The sequence below is a fragment of the Sorex araneus genome, chromosome 5 (assembly GCF_027595985.1).
Source record: "Sorex araneus isolate mSorAra2 chromosome 5, mSorAra2.pri, whole genome shotgun sequence".
NCBI classification, from domain to species: domain Eukaryota; kingdom Metazoa; phylum Chordata; class Mammalia; order Eulipotyphla; family Soricidae; genus Sorex; species Sorex araneus.
In genome coordinates, this window is record NC_073306.1 from 139025923 (window position 1) to 139039843 (window position 13921).

The following is a 13921-nucleotide window of genomic DNA, read 5'->3' on the forward strand; positions in this document are numbered from 1 at the left end:
ATGTGTGTGTTTATGTGAGTGTGTGTCTGTGTGAATGTGTGTGCAAGTGTGTGTGAGTGTGTGAGTATGTGTCTGAGTGTGTGAGTGTGTGTGTATATGTGTGTGTGAGTATATGTGTGTGAGTGTGTGTGCCAGTGTGAGTGTCTCTGCAAGTGTGTGTGAGTATGTGAGTGTGAGTGTGTATCTCTGTGAGAGTGCGTGTGACTGTAAGTGTGTATGTGTGTGTCTCTGAGTGTGTGAGTGTGTATGTGTGTGTCTGAGTGTGTGTGTGAGTGAGTATGTGTGTGTGTGTCTGCGAGTGTGTATGTGAGTATGTGAGTGTGTATGTGTCTGTGTGAATGTGTTTATGTGACTGTGAGTGTGTCTCAGTGTGAATGTGTGTGAGTGTGTGTGTCTGCGTGAGTGTATGTGGATGTGTGTGAGTGTGTCTCTGTGTGAATGTGTGTGAGTGTGTGCAAATGTGTGTGTGAGTATATGTGTGTGAATGTGTGAGTGTGTGCAAATGTGTGTGTGAGTATATGTGTGTGAATGTGTGAGTGTGTGCAAGTGTGTGTGTGAGTATATGTGTGTGAATGTGTGTGTCTGTGTGAGTGTGTGTGTCTGTGTGAGTGTCTCTGCGAATGAGTGTGTGAGTATGTGAGTGTGAGTGTGTATCTCTGTGAGAGTGCGTGTGTGACTGTAAGTGTGTTATGTGTGTGTCTCTGAGTGTGTGAGTGTGAGTGTGTCTCTGAGTGTGTGAGTGTGTGTGAGTATGTGTGTGTATGTCTGTGAGTGTCTGCGAGTATGTATGTGAGTATGTGAGTGTGTATGTCTCTGTGTGAATGTGTGTGAGTGAGTGTGTGTGTCTGCGTGAGTGTATGTGGATGTGTGTGAGTGTGTCTCTGTGTGAATGTGTGAGTGTGTGCAAGTGTGTGTGTGAGTATATGTGTGTGAGTGTGTGTGTCTGTGTGAGTGTGTGAGTATGTGAGTGTGAGTGTGTATCTCTGTGCAAGTGCGTGTGTGAGTGTGTATGTGTGTGTCTCTGAGTGTGTGTGAGTGTGAGTGTGTGTGTGTCTCTGAGTGTGTGTGAGTGAGTGTGTGTAGTAGGGGGTCCCAGGAAGTGCTCCTGGCAGGGCGGGGCTCGCCCTCAGGCCCCGGGACAGCGGGTGTCCGAGTCGGGGCGGGAGTGGGGGTGACCCGCGCGGCCCTGACCCCCCGCCCGCGCAGGCACGCTCCCGCGGAAGTGCAAGAAGGAGCTGCTGGCGGTGAAGCTTCGGGGCAGGCCCAGCCGGCAGGAGCTGGAGGAGAGGAACATCTTCCCGCGCCGCACGGCCGAGGAGCGGCAGGAGCTGCGGCAGCAGATCGAGACGAAGCTGTCCAAGTAAGCCCGCCCGCCCGCACCTTCGGGGGCGAGACCCACAGCTGTGCGGCCCAGGTCCCACATCCCCACCCCAAGGGGCGGGGCTCCCCCAGCCCCGGGTGAGTGGACTCTGGGCCTGGAGCAGGGCCAGGCTCGCCGCCCTCCCCGCACCCCTACCCCGGGGGTCACCTGTGGGCGGCTCCAGCCTAGCCCCGTCCCTGCCCGTGTCCGTCTCTGCCCCGTGTCCCCGCCCCCGAGGCCAGTCCACCCAGACTGCCCCAGGCTGTGGGGCCGAGCCATCCGAGCAGCCTCAGTATCCAGGGCTGTGAGCACCAGCCGGGGCACAGCCGGAGGGAGCAGGGCTGTAGGGCGGGGGGGGGGGCGGGGGATGGCCGGGTGTGGTGGAGGACTCCGCGCTGCTTAGAGCAGTGCTCCCGGGCCAGGGGGGGGCTCCTCCCGGGCCTGGGGCTTCTCTGCCCCTGACTCTGGAGGCCCTGCAGTGCCCGAGGGTCTCGGGCCCGCGTGAGCTGACCATGCGTGACCGGCCTTGGCGGGGACCCCCGGGGGTGCCTGCAGGTGCCGGCTGTCGGCCTAGGGTCTCCCCCGAGATGCGGGGTCAGCCCCGGTGTCCCCCCGCCGCCCTGACCGGGAACACCACTTCCTGTCGGCTCTGAGCCAGCTCGTGACCTCGTGCCCCCACCCCCACCGGGTGTTTATTAAACTCCCTCCCTCTCGTGAGAGGCTGTTTGGGCCCCGCCCGCCCGCCGCGACCCCCACGGCGGGTCACAGGCCGAGGTCCCTGCCCTGGATGCCTGGCCGAGGCCTGTGTGGGGCGGCCTCCCCGCTCGCTCCTCTGTCTGGCTCCCGCCCTGGCCAAAGGATGCGGCTTCCGTTGCCATGGAGACCTGCGGCTGGGCTTGGATTTCGGCGTGTGCCTCAGGACCGTGGTTCCCGGGTGTGAGGGAGGGGGGGTCTCCCCGCCCTGCTTGTGCCGAGGCTGCGACTGGGCCGTGAGGTGTCAGCCTCTGACTCTGGGGACTCATGGCCCTGCGGCCGCCAGCCTGTTCCGGCCGCTGCACGGCTCGTCCTGCCCAGGAGAACACGGCCACCGCCCCCTCTCCCGCCGCCACGGGATGTCCAGGGGGTGGGTAGCCAGCACGGCCCTCCTGCCCCTGCAGGGCCTGTGGAACGTTCTGGCCTTTGCCAGAACACTCTGGGCTGGAGACTGGACAGGCTCAGTACTGGGCTCAGTCCCAGCACCCCTCGGGCTCCTGAGCACCCGGGGGCCCCGTGCCCTCACCCGGCCTGAGAATGCGGCACCGTGGGAGAAGGTCCCTCACCCCGAACACGCACAGGGTGGGCCCGGGGGCTTCTGGGGACGTGGGGGGCCCTGGGCAGTGTTCGGAGCCCAGGTGGAGTGGCCGGGCGGGGCCCCGGGAGGGTCAGGCGGGTGCCCCCAGGGAGGGCTGCCTGTTGCACTGTCCCTCCCCGTCACCTGCCGTGGGGGCTGAGCCTGAGGGAGTCTGTCCCCGCGCCCCGGGCGCTGACTCACTCTGGAGCACCGTGGAAGTGCTCCCTCAGTGACCCTCCAGACAGTGCTCTGTGCCCGGCACACCTCGTACTGCTGCGTGCAGAGCACGTGGCTGCCGTGGACCCCGGGAACGTGGACCCCAGGAGAGACGGGCTGCCCCTCCCCGCCCCGGGCCTGCAGCAGGACAGAGCAGGCACCCAGGACTGTCCTGCGGAGACTTGGGGACGGCCTGGGCCCCCCTCACTCTCGGGGACAAGGGGGCTCTCCGCGTCTCCGAAATCAGAGCTGCTCAGCGGGGAGCACGGCCCCCAGCCGGCCCCGCCCACACCCATGTCCCCTTCGGCCTGGTGCCGTCACAGACAGGCACATCCGGCCGGTTCTAGAACCTTCCTCTCCCTGACAAAGCCCCTGCCCTGTGCCAGCCCATGGGGCTCGGGGGTCCCAGCCGGAGGGTTGTGCCCCCTTGGCGTCTTCCCGGGCGCCATCCCCCCCAGGCCGCCTCTGCCTCGTCCACGTCCACTGACCACGCCTCTGCCTCCCTCTGCTCCATCCCCACCCCCGTCCCTCCTCCCTGCCCGTGCCCACTCTCCCTGCCCGTGCCCACTCTCCCTGCCTGTGTCCACTCTCCGTCGGGGTCCTGGGGCCGTCTCGGCTCTCACGGGGTCTCCCCTCCCACGGGCGGGGCGGGGCAGCACCGCTCTCGGCCCTTCTCGGGTCCTTCCCGGGACCCTCCTCTGACGAGCGAGCGGGCCGGGAGCTGCCCGCCCTGACCAGCCCTGCCACTCCGACACGCCCCTGTCATGCCCCGAACACAGCAGTCACGTGGGCGTCGCTGGGCTCGGGCTGGTGGCAGGAAGTGGGGGGCGGTGGGCGCTGCTGGGCCCGAAGCCCCGACCTGGGCTGGCCCGGCCTTCCCGGGTCACCGGGCCAGGAGGAGGCCCGCCCGCCCAGGGACACCTGCCTGGGGGCTCCTCTCCTGACTGACCCGGGACCCTGCAGACGGCCCCTCGGGCTGGGCGCCCGCCCTGCAGCTGCCCTGGGGTCCGCCGGGCGGGGGGTGGCCCAGCCCAGCCTCGGGGCCGCAGGAGACACAGGCGGGCTGCCCGCAGGGCCAGGGACCCTGTGATGGCCAGGAGTGGCCTCCCGAGGGGCAAAGTGTGAGTGTGTCAGAGCGTGTGTCTAAGCATGTGTGTGTCTGTCTAAAGGTGTGTAGGTATGTCTGCTTGTGTGTATGTATGTTGTGTGTCTGCCTGTGTCTGTGTGTCTGTTTGTCTAAGTGTGTGTCTAAATGTGTGTGTGCGTATATGTGTATCTCTGTGTATCTTGTCTGCATATGTGTGTCTGTGTGTGCATTTAAGTGTGTGTCTGTGTATGTGTCTGTGTCTGTGTATTTGTTTACATTTATGTCTAAGCGTGTGTCTATATGTCTAAATGTGTGTGTCTGCATATGTGTGTGCATCTAAGGGTTTCACTACGTATGTGTGTGTGTCTGTGTGTCTAAGTGTGTGTATCTGTGTGTCTGAGTGTGGGTGTGTCTGTGTATATGTCTAAGTTGTGTATCGTTGTGTGTATCTGTGTGTGTTTGTCTTAAGTGTGTGTCTGTGTGTCTAAGTGTGGGTGTGTCTGTGTGTGTCTGTGTGTATGTCTAAGTTGTGTGTCCTCGTGTGTGTCTGTGTGTTTGTCTAATTGCGTATGTCTGTGTGTCTAAGTGTGTGTGTGTCTGTGATTATATGTGTGTCTAAGTGTGTATGTGCCTCTGTGTGTCTAGGTGTGTGTCTGTGTGTCTAAGCATGTGTGTGTCTGTGTGTCTGTGTGTTTGTCTAAGTGTGTGTCTGTGTGTAAGTGTGTGTATCTGTGTGTCTTTGTCTAAGTGTGTCTGTGTCTATGTGTGTATTTGTCTAAATGTGTGTGTGTCTGTGTGTTTGTCTAAGTGTGTGTGTGTCTCTCTCTGTGTCTGTGTGTTTGTATAAGTGTGTGTCTGTGTGCAAGTGTGTGTATCTGTGTGTTTGTCTAAGTCTGTGTGTGTCTAAGTATGTGTCTGTGTATTTGTCTAAGTGTGTGTGTGTGTCTTTGTGTGTGTGTGTGTTGTCTGTGTCTGAGTGTGAGTGTGTGTCTGGTGCAGGGCTGGGAGCAGAGCTGAGCCCCCTCCCCCGCACGGTGTCAGCCCTGCACCAGCTTTGTGCGGGCCGGGCTATAAATAGGTTTCGGGGCAGCCTGGGCGGCAGGGCCCTCTGGGCCGGCTCTGCGGCTGCCGGGGGCTGAGCTCCTGGCCGGGGGCAGGCTGGAGCCGGCTCCCTCCGACCAGCCCTCACTGGCTGGTGCATCTGTCTGGGCGGGAGGAAGCCCGGCTGACTGGCGGCCGTGGGGTGCGGCCCCGCCCTCCAGAGGGGATCCCGGCTGACCGGCACGCCCCCCCCCTCGGCGGGGTCTGTGGGCACCTCCCTCGGTCCAGCGGGCAGGAGGGCTGCCCCAACTGAGGGGCGGCCATGGGGCCCCCCCGGGGGCTGCCTGCTGCTGCTCCCTCGGGGCTGTGACCCCCGGGGCCCCGGCTGGCCGCAATGGTGCAGAACGTGGTTCTGGTGTTTTTCCGCAGACGGCTGAGCCAGAGGCCTGCCGTGGAGGAGCTGGAGCGGAGGAACATCCTCAAGCGTGAGTAGCCGCCTTGCGTGGCCCCGACGGGGTGAGCGTGCGTGCCTGCGTGCGTGCATGTATGCGTGTGTGCATGCATGCGTGTGCACATGTGTGTGCACGCACATATGCATGCATGTGTGAGTGTGTGCGCACGTGTGTGTGCATGTTTGCATGTGCGTGTGTGTGCATGCATGTGTGTGCGTGTGTGTGCAACCTCCGGGGCTGAGTCTCGGTGGGCTCTGAAGAGATTGGACCCCCACAGAAGGGACCCCCGTTGGTCTCTGGGCTGCCTCTCTGGTGAGCAGCTGCAGAACTCAGGGGTCCGACTGGGGCTCCCCCTGCGTGAGGCCCTCCACAGCCACCAGCGCTGTCTGTCGCAGCCTCTGCCCTGCACCCCGTGGCCGGGAGCCACGGCTGTGGGGCCTCTGGTCTGCCCCAGGCCGAGGGAAGGAGGTGCTCCCCTTCAGGCCCTCGGGGGCGTCTGCAGGGGCTGGGCCTGTCCCAGCTCTCCTTGCCGGTCGCACCTCAAGTTTTCAGAGAACTCAAAGATCAGGCCCCCAACACCAGGCCTCTGGGGGTCCCACGGCGCCCCCGACCCTGGGCTTCCGGGGGAGGTGGCTTGTCGCTGGATCTTCAGTCTTTGAACCGGCCCCCCGCATGCAGACGGCTGCTGTGGGGTGGGGGTCCTCAAGCTCTTGCCTGGACGCGGGTCCCGGAACATTCTCTGTCCCTGTGGGTCTGCATCTCAAGGCTCCACTTCCCTCTGGAGAACGTGTCGTTCCCTGCACTTGGTTTGCAGGCGTGAGTCCCGGGGCGGGGGGAGGGGGCTGCGACCCCTCCCGCAGAGAGCCAGGGAGACCCCGCCAGGCACCCCTGCCTTCCCCCGCACGCCTGGGCTCCCTCTCCCCTGCTCCTCGTGCCCACCCCTGCTGGCCTTGCGGGGTCAGGACTGAGTGGGCAGCCCCGGCCTTCTCCCTCCAGCCTCCGGTGGGGGGCCCTGAGAGCACAGGAGCTGGAGCCTCCTGGAGACACGCCCGCTGGGGCGTCACTGACGCAGCGTCCAAGGGAGGGCCACTGTGGGCCCCAGCGTGTGGGGCCGGCCTTCCCGGGGGGCTCCGAGCGCCGCTGCCCCCTGCCCACACTCTGAAGCTCTCGAGTGGGCGGGGCTTTGTTCTGCCCAGAGCCGCTCGCCCGCCCGTGGGCGTGGCTCACTGTCATGGAGGGGCACACCCAGGGCCACCGGTGCCTGCATCAGCTCTGCTGGGGGCCTCGCCAGGACGGGTGTGAGTCGGGGCCTTAGTGCCGGACGGTGTCAGGGGGGGCCGGCTCGGGTCCTGGTGAGTCTCAGTAGAAGGGGCGGCCCAGCCGGGCTGAGGTGGGAGTGGGGGGCAGGGGGGCGGGGCTCCAGCTCTGAACGTCCTGGGACCACCCGGTCCCCGTGGTGCCCCTTTGCTGAGACACGACGGCCGTCCCACCCCCCGCCCCAGGCCCCGATGCCCGGTGGCCTCTCCTGGAGGTGCAGATGGGGCTGACTAACTCAAGGTTCAGCCCCGCATGGCCACGGTCTCGTTCCGGGAAGGAGGGAGCTGGGTCTCGGGGCTTTATTTAGCCGCAGAGTTCCAGGAATAGGACGTGCGTCCTCCCGCTGGCCACCCGCGGACGCTCGGTCTATTTTTAGCCCGACTGTGCGTGAGCGTGATGGAGCGGGGCCAGCCCAGCCCCGGGAGCCGGGAGCCAGGTTCCCGCTGCCCCGGCCTCTCCTCGGACATGGCCGTGTCCCTGTGACCATCCCAGGAGCCCTGGGGAGGACACAGGCGCCGCCCAGTACAGGCCTCTCCCTCTGTCGGGCGGAGGGCCACCCCGGGACCCTCACGGGGCCTGCAGGCAGCGCAGCAGGAGGGATGCAGAAATGCTGTAACCACCCCTGTGTCCCCTGGCTGTGTTGGGGGAGGACCAGGTGGAGGACAAGAGGGAGGATCAGGGGGAGCACTAGAGGGGAGGATCAGGGGAAGGATCAGGGGAGCACTAGAATGGAGGACTGGGGGAGAATTGGGGGAGCACTAGAGGGGAGGACCAAAGGGAGGATCGGGGGAGCACTAGGGGGAGGACCGACAGGAGGACCAGGGGGAGCACCAGAGGGAGCACCAGAGGGGAGGACCAGCGGGAGGATGGGGGAGCACTAGGGGGAGGACCAGCGGGAGGATCAGGGGGAGCACTAGAGAGGAGGACCAGGGGGAGGATGGGGAGCACTAGAGAGGAAGACCAGGGGAGCACTAGAGGGGAGGAACAGTGAGAGGATCAGGGGAGTACTAGAGGGGAGGATCAGCGGGAGGACCATGGGGAGGATGTGGGGGAGGACGGGGCCGCAGTCTCTTCCTCCTGCACAGAGCCAGCCCAGGGTGAGGAACAGTGTGGAGGGGGGAGGAGTGACCCCTGCGCCCTGGCCTGGGGGACGGAGCCTCACCCCGTGTCCTCGCTCTCTCCGTCTCCCAGAACGGAACGACCAGACGGAGCAGGACGAGCGGCGGGAGATCAAGCAGAGGCTGACGAGGAAGGTACTGCCCCGGCCCGTGCGGGCGCAGTGTGGGGCCCCTGGACCCCGCGCTGGTGCACCCGGGCCGTCCCGCGCCTCTCGGGAAGGCGAGGCCTCGGCGTCCCCTCGGGCTCGGGGGCAGCGGGTCTTCACTCCTGGGACAGTGGACGCTCCTGCAGGCCTCGGGCCAGGCCCCCGTGTCCCGCCCTGGGGAGGGGTCACTGCCGGGGTCTCTGGCCTGCCGACGGTCTAGAACACCCTCCCGAGCTCGCCCAGGCCCAGTGCTCCCGCGGCCCGGCCCCGAGCCCCCTGCAGCCGCCGGTCAGGCCCCTGCGAGCGGGAGCAGGGCCGGGCCCAGCCTGCTGACCGGCTGCCTCTGCCCCAGCTGAACCAGAGGCCCACGGTGGACGAGCTGCGGGACAGGAAGATCCTGATCCGCTTCAGCGACTACGTGGAGGTGGCCAAGGCGCAGGACTACGACCGCCGGGCGGACAAGCCCTGGACCCGGCTGTCAGCCGCCGACAAGGTGAGTGCGGGTGGGAGGGGACGCCGTCGGGGCGTCACGGGGGGTGGCCGCAGAGCCCGGGAGGCGCCCGGACACCGGGACTTGGGCCCAGCCAAAGCGAAGTCGGCACGAGGCCACCCTGGCGCGTCCCAGCCTCTGCGCTCGCAGTGACTCGGCCCCTCCCTCGGCACCCCAGGGCTCCTTCCCGGGCACCTGCCTGAGGAACGGCCCCCTGAGGCCAGGTCTCCCCTGTGGGGTCCAGGCCCCGGGGACTCTGAGGCCTCTGGGCTGGGGTCCTGGCCACTGAGCCGCGGCTGATTTGATTTATTTCATTTTGGGTCTTGTGCGTTCGTTGGGGGCCACCCCCAGTGATGCTCAGGGGTCACCCCCGGCTCCCTCCCGGGAATCAGTCCTGCTCCATTCAGGGGACCACATGGGCAGTGCTCAGGCCTCACTCCCGGCGGGGCTGGGGGACCGCGCGGGGTGCTGGGATCGGGTGTGAGCCACCCGCTCTCCTTGGTCTCTGCCCGCAGGACCGTGGGGTCTCCCAGCCCCAGAGGCAGGGGTCCGGGGCTGCCAGGGAGACCCCCCGGCCAGCTGCCCTGGCCAGCCCCGTCTGCCCTGGGCCAAGAGCTGGAGCCAGGCCGGGCCTGGAGCACCGGGAGGACGAGCACCCCTCTCTCCCGCAGGGGGCAGTGCCACCCCGTTCTCCTGGGGAGTCTGGAGCACTGGCCCAAGGGCCCCTCACCAGGTCCTTGGCAGCCAGCAGGGCAGGGCTGCAGCCTCGGTGGTCGCCCTCGGCAGTGGCTGTGTGGGCCCAGGCCCGGGGCCACCGCTACAGCCAGGGATGCCGGGGGTGGGGCTGGGACCCTCCACGTCACGCAGCAGGGCTTGGGGCTCAGGGGACCCTGCAGGGCACCGAGGGTAGAGCCTGGGTCACCCGCAGGCCAGGCCGGTGCCTTCGGGCCTGAACTCTGGGCCTTAGAGACGGCGTTTGTCCCTACACACACACACACGCACACACACACACACACACACACACACACACACACTCACACACGCTCTGCGGTCACGGGGTCTCCCTAGGGCTGCCGGCTGCGGAGCCGGTCAGTCCCCAGACACTGTCTTGTCCTGGGGTCCCACTCCTGAGTGCTGTCACCTGTGCGAGGCCCCTGTCCCTGCCCCACCGTCTCGGCCAGCAGAGCCCAGCGTGGCTCTGAAGCCCGAGTCTCGGGGCCGAGATGGAGGCGGGCACCCGCCTTGTCGTGGCCGGCCCAGGTTCATCCCTGGCATCCCCTGGGGTCCTCCAGCCCCCCAGGAGTGATCCTTGAGCCCCACCAGGTGTGACCCCCAAACCAAAATATAAACAAACAGGAAGTAAAAATGAAAATCGGACTCTGGAGGCAGGACCAAAGTGGCTTCTTTTTAAGTCCAATAATAATAATTGGCCAGTGTCCGGGTGCTGGCCACTACTCTGATGCTCGGTCTTTAATGTTTTTTTAAACTTTAGGCAGCGATTCGGAAAGAGCTGAACGAATACAAGAGCAACGAGATGGAGGTGCACGCGTCCAGCAAGCATCTGACCAGGTCAGCTCGTGCCCCGGCTGCCGGGGACACGTGGGCTGGCGCAGGACCCCCGCTGCCTGCCACGGTGGGGACAGAGGCCCGTGCGGGTGGGCCGGGGTGCCTGGAGCTCAGGGCGAGTGAGGGCCTCACGGTGTCGCCACGCTGTCCTCACGCAGGGCTGGCCCCTCCCGTCCTCAGCAGGGCTGACCCTCCCCTCCGCTCCCCTTCTCGCCTGCGCCCAGGCCCGGCCCCCTCTGCCCCTCCAGGCCCCGCTCACACCGGCCCCCTTCGAGGTGCTGATGTTGCGGGAGGGACGGGGTGAGGGTCCCGGGGGCTGCTGGCCGCGTCCCCCAGGCCGAGCCTTGACTGCCAGCAGCAGAGCCCGGGCTGGGGCCGGTGTCCGGCTGGCACCCGGCGCCGTGGGCGTGGCTGTCCGGCCCGGGGCCCTGCGCATGCTCAGACCAGCGCAGTTGCCGGGTCCTTCTCGGCCCGAGGATGCTCGGTCCCTAGGGCAGGAGACAGGCCAGGCCAAGGCGTGTTCGTCCAGGCCGGCCAGCGCAGAGCCCTCCGACTGCCTCTGGGGCCGGCCTGCAGGGCCGGAGAGAGCCGGTCTCTCGCCGCTCAGAGCCACTCTGAGGCCTCGTGGCACCCTGCCTCGATTTCCCTCAATGTAGATTCCGGGCTGATCAACACTCAGAGTTGCCTTTTGTGTGAGGTGTGGAATGTGGGTCTAGCTTTAGTTCCTTGCACGCGGTTGCCCAGTCACTCAGCACCGTGTGTCGGAAGTTGTCTGTATTCCAACAGTTAGCTGGCCACGTGCATGGGGTGTACCCTCAGATATTCTATCCCAGCCCGTTGGCCGAGAGTCTCTGTCGCAGTGACGCGCTGTTCTGGTCACGATGGCTTTATAGTACAGCTTCAAGTCAGGTAGCGAGACGCCTCCCGGCTTCTTGCTTGTCACTGTGATGTTGACGATGAGGCGTCCCTCGTGGCTCCGCTCAAACCTTATGACTGACCATTCGATGTCCTTGAAGAATGCCTGGGTTCGGGTAGGGACTGTGTTGAATCTATATAGTACTTCAGGTAAGATGGTCACTTTGACAATATTTCTTCTTCCCATCACAAGCATGGAATATTTTTTCATTTCCTAAGATCTTCATTTTTTTTTCTTGAGTGTCTTAAAGTTTTCGCAGTACAGGTCTCTCATCACTTTCGTTCAGTCGATTCCTAGGTACTTGATGTTTTTGAACAGTGCTTTACCTGGGATAGACCCTTTTCTCTCTCCTCTGACTCGTCATTTGTATATAGGAATGCAACCAGCTTTCTTCTGGTTTTGACTTTATAGCCAGCTACCACTAGGCTGTACTAGTTTGTTTTGTAACTTTATAGGCTTATTGTATATCTCTTGAGTTGACTCTTCGGGGTCTTTAATGTATATCATCATGTCATCTGCAAATAGAGATCATTTTACTTCCCCTTTTCCAATTTTTATCACTTCGATTTCCTTTTCTTACTGATTGTTGTTGCTAAGACTTCTAATACAATGTTGAATAAGAGTGGGGGCACTGGGCTCCTTGCCCGCTCTCGGGGGTGGGGGTGCTTCCAGCTTCCACCATTAGGAATGATATTGGCTATGGGCTTTCGATAGACAGGTCTTACCGACTTGAGGAAGGTTCCTTCCTCCCCAGCTTCAGTGGGGTTTTTATAACATATGGGTGTTGGATCTTTGGGATCATACATCAATTTGTATGATCATATTATTCTTATCTTTCCTTTTTTTTCCTATGTTTGCAAAGCAGTGTTACTGTCCTAGTGTTCCCCCCTGAAAATTTCTTGACTGTTAATCACCTTAACTATTGGAAGCCTTGCTTTATTCCTTTGCTGCTCTCCTCTTTCTCTCCTCCTCTCCATCATTTACATTCTCCCTTCTACCTCTTTTCCATTCTTTCCCCCTCTTCTGGGGTTTCCAAATGCACAGCTGATTTGGGCTGGAGCGATAGCACAGCGGGTAGGGCGTTTTCCTTGCACACAGCTGACCCAGGTTCGATTCCTCTGCCCCTCTCAGAGAGCCTGGCAAGCTACCGAGAGTATCCCACCCACACAGCAGAGCCTGGTAAGCTATCCATGGTGTATTTGATATGCCAAAAACAGTAAAAACAAGTCTCATAATGGAGAATTTACTGGTGCACCTTCAAGCAAATTAATGTACAATGGGACTACAGTGCTACAGTGCTCCCTCTTCTACTCCCATTTGTTCCAGTCTTTACTTTCTTCTCTCCTTTATTCCTGCATGAATATCTTTCCTTTTATTGGTGTGTATGATGTTAATTGATTTGCATATATCGAAACATCCCTGCAACCCTGAGATGAGTCCCACTTGATCATGGTGTATGACTTTTCAGATGTGCTGTTGGATTCGGTTTGCTAAAATTGTGTTTGAGGAATTTTGCATTGATGTTCATCAGGAGATTGGTCTTACATCTTTATTTTTTTTGTAATATTTCTGTCAGCTTTGGGTATCAGTGCAATATTAGCTTCATAGTAGGTCAGGATTCCTACCTACTAGTAGGAAGGATTCCTGTTTTTTCAATATTTTGGAAAATCTTAAGGATCAATGGCAGTAAATCTCTGAAGGCTTGATAAAACCCATCAACCCACTGGGGCCGGGACTTTTTCTTGAGGCAATTCTTATTACTGTTTGAAGTTCCTTGCTTGTGGTTGGTCATTCCAGGCTTCCTACTTCCTCCTCATTCAGTTTTGGGTGATTCCATGTTTCTGGGAATCTGCCATTTCTTCTGGGTCCTCCAGCTTGATAGAGTATATTTGTTCCTAGTAGGTTCTCATGATGTCTTGGATTTCTGGGGGTTTGTTGTCATTTCTTGCACCTCATTTTTGATCTAGTTTGTTGAAAACTTTCTCTTTTTTTCCCTCATGTGTCTAGCCGACAATTTGTCTTGTTTATTCTTTTTTTTTAAAAAAAAATTGTGTTGCATGCAAAAAAATGGGCTTAGACCTTGACCTGACACCATGCACAAAAGTCAGATCAAAATGGATTAAAGACCTCAAAATTAGACCACAAACCATAAGGTACATTGAAGACAAGGTCGGCAAAACCCTCCACGATATTGAAGATAAAGGTATCTTCAAAGGTGACACGGAACTAAGCAATCTAGTAAAAACAGAGATCAACAAATGGGACTACATTAAACTAAAAAGCTTCTGCACCGCAAAAGATACAGTGACCAGAATACAAGGATTATCCACAGAATGGGAAAGGATATTTACACAATACCCATCAGATAAGGGGTTGATATCAATGGTATATAAAGCACTGGTTGAACTCTACAAGAAGAAAACATCCAACCCCATCAAAAAATGGGGCGAAGAAATGAACAGAAACTTTACCAAGGAAGAAATATGAATGGCCAAAAGGCACATGAAAAAGTGCTCTACATCACTAATCATCAGAGAGATGCAGATCAAAACAACCACGAGATACCACCTCACACCACAGAGACTAGCGCACATCCAAAAGAACAAAAGCAACCGCTGTTGGAGAGGATGTGGGGAGAAAAGGACCCTTCTACACTGCTGGTGGGAATGCCGACTGGTTCAGCCTTTCTGGAAAACAATATGGACGATTCTCAAAAAATTAGAAATTGAGCTCCCATTTGACCCAGCAATACCACTGCTGGGAATATATCCCAAAGAGGCAAAAAAGTATAATCGAAATGGCATCTGCACATGTATGTTCATCGCAGCACTGTTTACAATAGCCAGAATCTGGAAAAAAACCCGAATGCCCTAGAACGGATG

General features: G+C 60.4%; 1 protein-coding gene across 3 annotated transcripts in view; it reads left to right on the forward strand.

Annotated features, from left to right (window-relative positions):
- PHACTR3 (phosphatase and actin regulator 3) overlaps positions 1-13921 on the forward strand; it is an 81140-nt gene that overhangs the window by 62307 nt on the left and 4912 nt on the right. For all 3 annotated transcript variants that reach the window (XM_055137387.1, XM_055137386.1, XM_055137388.1), the window contains exons 8-12: positions 1207-1360; positions 5464-5519; positions 7995-8056; positions 8420-8560; positions 10050-10126. In XM_055137387.1, the coding sequence (XP_054993362.1) occupies positions 1207-1360; positions 5464-5519; positions 7995-8056; positions 8420-8560; positions 10050-10126 (490 nt within the window). The remainder of the gene's footprint in view (positions 1-1206; positions 1361-5463; positions 5520-7994; positions 8057-8419; positions 8561-10049; positions 10127-13921) is intronic.